Genomic DNA, 11,683 nt, shown 5'->3' with positions numbered 1-11,683 from the left:
TAACGAAGGAGTGGCTTCACATCAACTCTGTGACTGTTCTTGAATCAAAAGGGTGCTTCAACTAAATACTGAGCAAAGGGTCTGAATTTAGTTCACTGTTTTCAATTTCAATAACCGTGTCAATATTTCAAAGTTCACAATTATAAAACAAGTTTAATTCAGCTTCAATTCATCTTCTCCAGGTGTTTGCGAACACTGTTTAAGAAGACCAGTTAAGCTCTGTTCTTTCAGTACAATGAAAAGAAAAATAAAGGCGCCTCATGCGGTCAGAGGAGACAAAGGTTCGTTCAGCTGACGGTTTTAGTGACGTCACCAGCTGGAATTCCTCATACTTAATCTTAACTACCAAATGTTGATATAAGTTTGATTGCATCATATAATAATAGCTGTTAATAGTGTTCATCGTCTGTTTGATTACGTTTTTCCGTACATTTCTGCCATATGTACATAAACTGACAGTCACCACTGATAAGCTACCACTAAATATTGTAGAAACGTAATTTTCTGTAAAGTTGATTTGCAACGATTTGTATCGTAAAAAGCGCTATCCAAATAAACTTGAATTTAATTGAATTAATCTCGCAATTCTGACTTTTTTCTCGCAATTGCGAGTATAAATCTTGCAATTGTATTTTTTTTCTCAGAACTGCATGAAATAAACTCGCAATCGTGCCTTTTTCTCAAAATTAAACTTGTAATTGCGAGTTATAAACTCAGTCAGAATTGTTTGATATAAAGTCGCAATTGCTAGAAAAAAGTCAGAATTGTGAGGAAAAAAGTCAGAATTTCGAGTTACAATGTCAGAATTGTGAGATATAAACAATTGTGACTTTTTCTCGCAATTCTGGCTATTTCTCGCAATTGCGATTTTATATCAAGCACTTTATAACTCGCAGTTACAAATTTGTCTCGCAATTCTAAAAAAAAAGATACGATTGTGAGTTTATTTCATGCAGTTCTGAGTAAAAAACTAATCCGAATTGTGAGATTAAGTCGCAATACATTTTTTAAATTTGTATTCATGGGCAGAAACAAACTTCCATAATTTTTACTCAGAAATTGCTGGTAAATTCACATTGAATTAAACGAGAAGTAGAAAGACTGAAATACTATTTTCTTGTAAAACATACTACATTAATCTTTGCTTAATTTACAACTTTGTAAAAACATTATTAACATGTATTCTGACTTTTTTCCCTCGCAATTCCAACTTCATTTCTCACAATTGTGAGTTTAAATCCCACAAGTCTGACATTATAACTCACAAAAAAGCGTCTGTGTGCATTGAATTTATTTAATAAATGAGTTTCACAATTTGAGTTGAATTACTGAAATAAATGAACTTTTCCACGACATTCTAATTTATTGAGATGCACCTGTATGTTAACGAGAACACTGTACACAGAAGGAATGATAATTAGGTGGATAATTCAAATATTATACAGTTGTTATAGTTCAAATGTAGCTTTACATTTTGAATTGAGTTGTTATTTTTATATTTTCCATTTGATTTTAATTTTAGTTAACGTTTTAGTCATTTTTGTTGACTGTTTTTGTCATTTTGATTAGCTTTTTTATTTTTTATATAATAAGTTGATATAGTCTTTTTTTAGATTTTAGAATGTTTCTTTCAGTTTTAGTTTTATTTATTTTAGTACATCAAATGAAATGAGAAATTGTGCTGAAATAAAAGAAGTATTACATGTTATTTCAGTTAACATTTATTTTATTTCAAGTAACAATCAAGTAATTTTTTTTTAAACTAATGGTTTCCGTTTTAGTTGAATAATAATGTGCATGTACACTCTTAAAAATAAAGGTGCTTCAAAAGGTTCTTCAAGCGATGCCATAGAAGAACCATTTTTGGTTCCACAAAGAAGCATTCAGTCAAAGGTTCTTTAAAGAAGCATCTCTTTTATAACTTTTTATAATCTGATTCAGATTATGAAGCTTTTGTGAAACAGAAAGGTTCTTCAGATGTTGAAGGTTCTTTACGGAACCATTTAGACAAAAAGGTTCTTCTATGGCATCGTGAAGCACCTTTATTTTTAAGAGTGTATGTATGTGTGTGTTTGTTTGGACCTCTCGCTCTCATCCGCAGCTTTCTCTGCCTCCTCTAGTTTTTGGAGCGCAGTGGCCAGTCTCTCCTGAGCTCGGTCCAGTTCCTCCTCCACCAGCTGGATCCTGCGGTTCAGAGCGGCCACGTCTCCTTCCGCCTGGCAACACACAGAGAAGCAGTGCTTAAAGATCCCGGCTAGAAATCTGAGGGAATGAGGCAGGATCAAAAGATCCTACAGGAATGCTATTAGAAACTGATCTGGATCTTAAAATAATCTGCTAAAATCCTACTGGATAAACTGAAATTCTAACATAACAAAACAGAAGAAACAAAGAAATGTCAGCGTATCCAGTAAGATATCTTTGTAGATCCTTGTAGGATTGACCCCTAATAGAAATTTACAAATATTAAAAAAAAAAAAATCTTTACTGACCTCATTTGATTTTTTTAATTTTTTTTCCAATATTTTTTATGCCCCAATAAGAGTACAAGTTCAAGTTTAAAGTAATGAAATAACTAAAACTGAAATAAAAAAAATAAAACTACTGTAAAACACAACAAAATTACTAATTTTTAAACTATAATCAGACAATATAAAAATAAAACCTAATTCAAAATATTAACAAAAACTATAAAAGTATACCACTGCTTAACTTAAACGTATTTTATTTCAGCTAGTTGTCAATTAATATTTCTAAATATTTTTCACCTCTTTAATGAACCAAACATGTTCTAAATTCATTACAGATTAATATAATATATTATACATTTATATATAACATTTTAAATATAAATATATTATAATATATAAATATTTATATATTTTGTAAAATAATATATATAACAAATAAAATAAAGTATATTTCAATGATAATAATAATAATAATAATAATAATATATAAAAAAAATATTATAGAAAATAGAAGAAAAAAATATATACTGTATACATATATATAAAAACTTACAAAAGAAAAAAAAAGCTATAATCTCCATGATACTAAAATCCTTTTTATTTCATAAAACTTCCATTTTTGGCTAAACTAACTGTTTAAACTCTGAGAAATCAGTAGTTTTAACACACGAAGACAACTGTAAGCAATGTGAAGCTGATTCTTTCAGTTTCACTCATTTGAATGAGAGTTTTCCTCTGGCCACGCCCACTTCCTCTAACACAGAACAGAGTGGGCCTCACGCCTTATACGGTGCTCAAACACGCATCTGATTATCATACCATTACGAGTCTTTAAAAGCGGCAAATCTTTTTGGTCTTTAATGCACAAATATCAGGAGGATTATACTTGGAATGAACCCTTTGTGCTGCTCCACAGATACACAGACAGGAGGAATGTTAGTCATAGATTTACTTCTATTCAAAAGTAAATCAGCTGTTGATGCTTTACTGGAGAGTGTAAATGTGTCTGCTTTCAGCTGAGATGAGGAAGCAGATCACAGACTGAGTCTCCTGCAGTACAGTCATTTGCTGCATCTGCTGGTGTTTTGGATCTGCTTTCCGAAGCTATATGGATAAAAGGGCATCTGGGTCATGTTTTTCTAAGAGACACACGTTTGGTGAACGCACACAGCAACAAATCAGACAGGAAGTGAGAATGTGAAGAATGGCATGCCCCCGACTAACTGCGGACAGTTACCAGTTTCCAGGAAAGAGGCTGTTGTGCTGCTATATTAGTGGTCAGTTTTATATTTAAAAAAAAACATGGTGAAAAATGTTCTAAATTCATTACAAATTAATATAAAATATAATATTATACTATACATTTTTATTTATTATAAAATCTATATTTATATATATTATAGCATATGTATACAATTATATATATATATATATATATATATATACACACATTTTCATATTATATACACATTACATAAATATTTTTACATTTATAAATAAAAAAAATAAAAATAAAAATAAAAAAAATAATTTAATTAATTAAAAATAAATAAATAAATATATATATTTCCACTATAAAGTGGGTCTAAGCGAGCAGAAATGCTGCTGAGTAAAAGGTCGAGAGTTTGATGTGGAAAACCGTTGGGAGTGTTTTCCAGATTCAGTCATGTAGGCTTACTTCAAAAATATTTTTTTTCTCGCCACCAAGTGGAGAAGAAATCCCACTTTAACACCCAGGTTAAAATACTTTTCCCAAACCCATCTTGAGTGACTGTATTTTAAATGCACATTCAACACAAGCTGATTAACACCACGTGAAAAGTCTTGCCACCAGAATGTAATGCTAATGATAATATTTCATATGAGATTCATTTCATGAAGTTTCTTTTTGGAAGTCCATTACTGTATAGAAACCTTGGCTTAAAGCCTTGACAAGAAAAAAAAGCTGCTGAAAATATCCACCAGATAAAGTTCATTTAACACAGGTTAACTATAGCGGGGTAAGTTGTCACAATTGGCAACCTGCTGCTTATTGACACTGATTTGCGCATCTTCAAAAACATATTTTCCAGCAAAATGTAAATGGTAAAACAATTATAAAACACGAAACCCTTCATTAAAAAAAAGCCTAAACCCTTGAAATGACGATAACATTTTAAAATATAAAATATATTTTATATTTTGCCTTGATTACACAAATGCTTGTTTTCTCTAGCGGTGGTTTCGAAACCTTATAATGAGGGTAGATTTTAATTCAAACAATAAAATGTGTTTTTAAAACAACGGTATTTTACAAATACCCGATTGGGGCAAGTCGTCACACGTGTTTTAATGTTATAGCCTACAATTTATTCATTACAATATTTGTTAGCCGATGCTTTGACATTTTTGTATGTTATATTTTGTTTTGTGCTTTTTTTTTTTTTTTAGTTTTAAGTATAATGTTTTTTTTTTTAAGGCAGATTTTCACTGTAATCTGTGACAACATTCCCCTGTATGTCACCAAGTTAACTTTACATATAATATGCATAATGAGGGTAAAATGTAATATGCGTAATGAGGGTAAAAGTCACAAAAATACTCAGACTTGAATACTGTTATACTGTTTAGCATTTGTGCAACGGGTCTTCTAGTAAAAACTTTTCAGGCAGCGTGGGTGTGCGTAGCATCAGGCTAAAATACCATGAGAAACATGCACTAAAACAGTGGTTCCCAACCCTGGTCCTTGAGGCACCCCAACACTGCACATTTTGCATGTCTCCTTAATCAAACACACCTCATTAGTAGAGACTTCAAGACCTGAAATTGGTGTGTCAGAGAAAAGAGACATGCAAAATGTGCAGTGTTGGGGTGCCTCAAGGACCAGGGTTGGGAACCACTGCACTAAAGTGTGACAACTAGCCCCGTCTCCACTATTTTTGTTCAGCGAGGACCGAAACGCGCGAAAAGCAGCAGACAGAAGCAGTAGGGAAAGAAAGACGAGTGCAAGGATGGGAAGGTAAGATGGGTTTCCTCACTTTCTCCCGCAGGTCTCGTTCATTGTCCAGCTGCGTCTGCAGAAACTGCGCTCTGTCCTGCGCATCATCCGCTTGCTGCTGCAGACACTGGATCTTCCTCTTCACGGCGTCTAAAGACTTCACAGACATCTCAAAGCCTTCACACAAACCCCCTGAGCGATCTGCAAACGCCAACAGAGACCAAATCCGCGTGGAAAAGCGACTTTCGAAATAAACCAAGAGCGCAGATTTGGATCAGCTTCGGTGCGTCTCAAAACTGTCGCAAACTTTGCATTTGCGCGTCGCTGATTCGCGGACCCGCAGAATGAGGAATTCTGGAAAAAAGGGAAGGAATGCGCAAAAAAGTCCAATCCCAGGAAGAAGATGCGGGTTTCAGATGACATCAGGGGGTGGTGTTCCTGTTTGACTCCTGCTGCTATTATGTGCTGACTTCTGGACATATTTGGTGTTTCTTATGAATGATCATGTTGTGATTGCAATGCATCATAAATATGCACAGAATATCCTCAATGCACAGAAAACAACGACTACCTTTCACTCTAGTTTAATGCATTTATTTAGTACATACAGGAGAATTGTCACATTTTTCTGGAACTTCATCCCCATCACATCTCAGATGGGGTATTAAGTTTAATAGGATTACGTTTTTAAACATTTGTCTTTTACTTAAAAATGGATCAACTGTCTTTCTAGGGCAAATGTGTGTGTGTGTGTGTGTGTGTGTGTGTGTGTGCATGTTTATGTGGTTTATGAGGACACAAATTTGTATAATAACATGGGTATGACATAGGTATTACAACGAGAAGGTGATTTATGAGGACATTTTCAATGTCCCCGTAATTCAAAAGGCTTATAAATAATTCAGAATGAGTTTTTTTGAAAATCTAAAAATGCAGAAAGTTTCCTGTGAGGGGTAGGTTTAGGGGTAGGGTTGGTGTAGGACAATAGAATATACGGTCTGTACAGTATAAAAACCATTACGCCTATGGAGAGTCCCCATAAACCATAAAAACACACACACACACATCACAATTTGGGTCTGATTGTTTGTAATATATATCAATTTATTATTAAATTATTTATTACATTTAATACATTAATTAATAAAAATTTAATTTATGAATGAAAGTGATGGCTAATTTTCACATGTTGTTATACAATATAAATGTCAAATAATCAGACCCTAAACTAGATCTTTTTTAAAGCAGGTTTGTTTTTCAAAAACAAGCAAAAAATAAGCCATATGCTTGGCAGGTCGGAGCTGCAAAACGATTAATCGTGTTTAATCGCATTAAAAAATAAGTTTGTTTACATACTATATGTGTGTGTGTACTGTGTATGTACACTGCCGGTCAAAAGTTTGGGATCAGTAAGACTTGTAATGTTTTTTAAAGAAGTCTCTTCTGCTCATCAAGGCTGCATTTATTTGATCAAAAAAACAGTAATCTTGTAAAATGTTATTACAATATAAAATACTGGTTTCTATTTTAATATCCTTTAAAATATAATTTATTTCTGTGATGCAAAGCTGAATTTCCATCATCATTACTCCAGTATAAAGTGTCACATGATCCTTCAGAAATCATTCTAATATGCTGATTTATTATTAGAATTATCAACAGTTGTGCTGACAAATATTTTTTTGGAACCTGTGATACTTTTTTCAGGATTCCTTGATGAATAAAAAGTTAAAAAGAACAGCATTTATTCAAAATATAAATCTTTTCTAACAATATAAGTCTTTGCTATCACTTCTTATCAATTGAACACATCCTTGCTGAATAAAAGTTTTAATTTCTTTCAAAAAAAGAAAGAATAAAAATGTACTGACCTCGAACTTTTGAACTGTAGTGTATATTGTTAGAAAAGCTTTCTATTTTAAATAAATGCTCTTCTTTTTAACTTTTTATTCATCAAAGAATCCTGAAAAAAGTATCAAAGGTTCCAAAAAAATATGAAGCAGCAACAGTTTCCAGCACTGATAATAAATCAGCATATTATACTGATTTCTGAAGATCATGCGACACTGAAGACTGGAGTAATGATGCTGAAAATTCAGCTGCGCATCACAGCAATACATTAGATTTTAATGTATATTAAAATAGAAAAATGTTATTTTACGTCATATTAATATTTCACTGTATTAAATTTTTCCTGTATTTTTTTATCAAATAAATGCAGCCTTGATGAGCAGAAGAAACTCCTGTAAAAAACATAAAAATCTTTCTGATCCCAAACTTTTGACCGGTAGTATGTATATAATTACACACACATATATGTATATATATATAAAAAAAATATGTGTATGTATATAATTTATATTATATAAAAATATTAATATTTTATACATATTTTTCCTTAATATATATACATGTATGTGTGTGTATTTATACATAATAAATATACACAGTACACATAGTATGTAAACATAAACATTTATTTTGAATGCAATTAATCGCAATTAATCGTTTTGCAGCCCTAATTTAAATCAAATACATCTGCTATTTACAGAAACGCACACAAACATACATGCAAAATGCACAAGATTTAAAGCAAATCTCCAACCGAATCTACACACATGTAGCTCCAATACTTCCACAGCTTCTTCATACGTACTCCATATATTCTGCCTCCATATGTTCTTCAGCACATATTCTTCAGCAGTTATAGGGCAGCACAGACCTCTAGTTCCCAATCTGACTGCATGCTGATGAATTTCACACGCTGTGCTCGGAAACACGCTCTCACAATGTCCAGACAGAAATAGATCTATTGTCTGGCTCAGTAAAATTTATATGAAAAGATTAATTCTGGCTCCACATTCTGATCGCATGAGCCGCATTGAAAAAACGTATGTGCTGAACACACACCTGTGTGTGTACATTTTATATTAATGCACCATTATATGGCTAAAGTCTAAAGTCAGGCTAATGAACTGCATTACTTGCTAGAAGAATTGTTTACTCCAATTATTATTAATAAATGTCTATATTTATCATAATGCTTTACCCACCATTTTTGAAAATCAACACTTTAAGGGTGTTTACTAATGGTAAAAATCAGCGTAATGCAAAGCTTTGAGTAGCTCACAGCTTTCTTTAACCAGTTCACTGCCTAAAAAATTGCATGACGCTATCATAATACCATTTGTATTCCATTCAGTGAATTCCAGCATGTGTGGGAGTATTTTTGCTGCAGACGGCTGGTGTGTGTGTGTGTGTTTCCCCCAGCAAAAGAGTTGGATTCATTAGATTCAAGAGCTGAAGGTTCATTGTTTGCTTTAGTTGAATTCCTCACATTCTTGGGCTGTGTGTGTGTGTGTGAGATTGTGAGTGAAAAGAAAGAAATGAAGTGAACTTCATGCTCTGCACAGACCTATGCTGTTGCCTTGTATAGAAATATTACACAAATTGCGAGACCGTGCTGTAATGATCTATATCTGGATGGTAAATCAGGTAAATCGTGGCCTTATGATTAGAGAGTCAGACATGTAACTCGAAGGTAGCGGGTTTGAGTCTCAGGTCCGGCAGGGATTGTTGGTGGGGGGAGTGAATATCCAGCGCTCTCTCCACCCTCCATACCACGACTGAGGTGAGACCCTTGAGCAAGACCCCAAACCCCCAGCTGCTCACCGGGTGCCGCTGCACACTGCTCCAGGTGTGTGTTCACGGTGTGTGTGCGTGTTTGTTCACTACTCACTGCTGTGTGTGTGTGCACTTGGATGGGTTAAATGCAGAGCACAAATTCCAAGTATGGGACACCACACGTCCTTTCCTTTCCTAAATGTTTTATGTCCATATAATGAAATAAAAAACAACCTAACAGTATTTTTAGAGCTTGTGCTAAGTCAGATTTCAGACTGCTTATACAAAACCTGAGCTGCCTTATTGTCTACCGCCTACTAAGGCAGCATCCTTTCAATTTCAATATACCTAAATAAAAGTTTGGTTTAGTATGTTGGCAAGCTAATGCTTTCATATTTTAATCAGCATAACACACAAATATTGAGTAAAATAGAAAAACACTGAATATTTAAAAGAATATTTATATTTAAAGCAATGCATTCTGTGATTGTTAAAAGAAGACATCTTTTGTCATCTAGCTTTTGGAAAAGCCAAAACACTTCTAGGATGACTTTAAAATGTTTTGGAACAGAGATTATTTTCCATACTATAAAAACATGCAGTAGATATAAGTGTCTGCCAAATGTATAATGTAAGTGTACTGTACAGGACTACAAAAGTTTGGAATAATTTTTGGAAAGATTTTTTTTAAAATCAAAAATACAATATTATTACAATTTAAAATAACTGTTTTCTATTCAAATATATGCTAAAAATGTAATTTATTTCTGTGATCAAAGCTGGATTTTCAGCATCATTACTCTAGTCTCCAGTGTCACACGGTCCTTCAGAAATCATTCTAATATGATGCTCAAAAACTTTTTTTATTATTATCAATGTTGCAAACAGTTGTGCTGCCCAATATTTTTGTGGAAACCATGATTAATTTTTACATTTTCAGGATTCTTTGATGAATAGAAAGCTCAAAAGAACAGCTTTTATTTTAAATAGAAATCTCTTGTAACATTATAAATGTTTTTACTCCCACCTTTTATTAATAGAATGCATTCTTGCTCAATAAAAGTGTGTAACACTGCTATTCAAAAGTTTGGGATCAGTAAGATTTTGAATGCTTTTTAATGGAGTCTCTTGTGCTCATCAAGGCTGTATTTATTTGATCAAAAATACAGAAAAAACTGTAATATTGTGAGATATTATTTCAATTTCTAATATTGAAATCATTCATATTGAAAAACATTCAATATTGAAAAACATGAAGCAGCACAACAGTGTCCAGCACTGATAATAAATCAGCATATTATACTGATTTCTGAAGATCATGTGACACTGAAGACTGCAGTAATGATGCTGAAAATACAGCTGCACATCACAGGAATAAATTACATTTTAAAGTGTATTAAAATAGAAACTGTTATTTTAAATTGCAATAATATTTCATAAAATAAAAGGTTTTTTTTTCTGTATTTTTGATCAAATAAATACAGCCTTGATGAGCACAAGAAACTTCAGTAAAAAATATAAAAAATCTTACTGATCCCAAACTTTTGAACGGTAGTGTATATGTGTAGTTTATATTAATAGGGGATGGCTGGGGATATTGTTTTATATACATATTTGGGGATGTTATATATATTTTCAGCATTGATAAAAAGAAATAGTAAATAATGTTTCTTGAAAATCTTAATAGTTTACCTTTACGTCACTTTTATGGTGCTTTTGGTTGAGTTTTTTAGTAAGAGAAAGGGTTTTTATTTAAACTGTCCCTTTAAGAAGTATAGCCTTCATTCTCTCCCAGTGCTTTAAAGAATGCAGCTCTGGGACGGTGGACGTCACGTCCAGACAGTTTTTTATAATGTTTCTCGGTTGTGCAGCTCCGGCTCTCATGCTTTGTAGTCTGGATTTTCTCTCTGTGGGTTTCAGAGGTGGCTCTTGCCCTAAATATCCATTTCCTCTGCATTTGAGCCCGGATTCCACAGCTTTCCGAGGTTGTTTTGTTAAAAAAAAGGCTGATGAGTTCAAGCCTTGCTAGAAAATTGCACACTGAAGACGTTTGACGTCTCTGGGGCGTCCGGTAACAGAATGAGTGGGAAAGACATTTATGCAAGGCTGTCAGCGGTAGCCGGAAAGGAATGTGGGGAAGCTTTTTCTTCCTGTTTTTTTCCACATGGAGCTGCTTACATGCTCCCACTATATGATTAAAGCATCTTTGTTGCTGGAATGAGAACAATCTGTCTGAAGCTTCCCATCCCGACCAGGTGCAAAGATTTACCGCAGAGCCACATGCGTATGAAAGCAGCGAGGGACTCATTATTATCATCCCATGCGTTTTTTGATTTTGATGATGGTGTTTAACCGAAAACCGGCGTCTTATTGAAGAAAAATCATATTATCTGTATAAACCGGGTCTAATGCTTGAATACTCACATCTGTCGCCTTTTTCTCAGACAGCTCCAGCTTCTCCTGAGCATCGTTGAGAGCTTCTGAATATTTGTCCAGTTCATCTTCAGTTCCTTTCAGTTTCTTCTGCAGAGTAAGCAACTCGTCTTCCAGCTAAAAAACCAACAACAGAACATTAGATAGATAGATAGATAGATAGATAGATAGATAGATA

At 33.4% G+C, this 11,683-nt stretch overlaps 1 protein-coding gene across 3 annotated transcripts in view; it reads right to left on the bottom strand.

Moving 5' to 3' along the window:
* LOC107552722 (tropomyosin alpha-1 chain-like) overlaps window positions 1–11,683 on the bottom strand; it is a 26,448-nt gene that overhangs the window by 7,575 nt on the left and 7,190 nt on the right. For 2 of the 3 annotated variants that reach the window (XM_016234690.1, XM_016234689.1), the window contains exons 2-3: window positions 11,497–11,622; window positions 2,083–2,216 (exon numbers count right to left, since the gene is read on the bottom strand). In XM_016234690.1, the coding sequence (XP_016090176.1) occupies window positions 2,083–2,216; window positions 11,497–11,622 (260 nt within the window). Of the gene's footprint in view, window positions 1–2,082; window positions 2,217–5,488; window positions 5,924–11,496; window positions 11,623–11,683 lie in introns of those variants that run through there. The other variant, XM_016234691.1, reaches the window with a different exon arrangement.

This window comes from Sinocyclocheilus grahami, unplaced genomic scaffold (assembly GCF_001515645.1).
Source record: "Sinocyclocheilus grahami isolate Dianchi unplaced genomic scaffold, SAMN03320097.WGS_v1.1 scaffold456.1, whole genome shotgun sequence".
Taxonomy (NCBI): domain Eukaryota; kingdom Metazoa; phylum Chordata; class Actinopteri; order Cypriniformes; family Cyprinidae; genus Sinocyclocheilus; species Sinocyclocheilus grahami.
The sequence above is the reverse complement of the archived record's forward strand: the minus strand, read 5'-3'. Positions and strand labels throughout refer to the sequence as shown.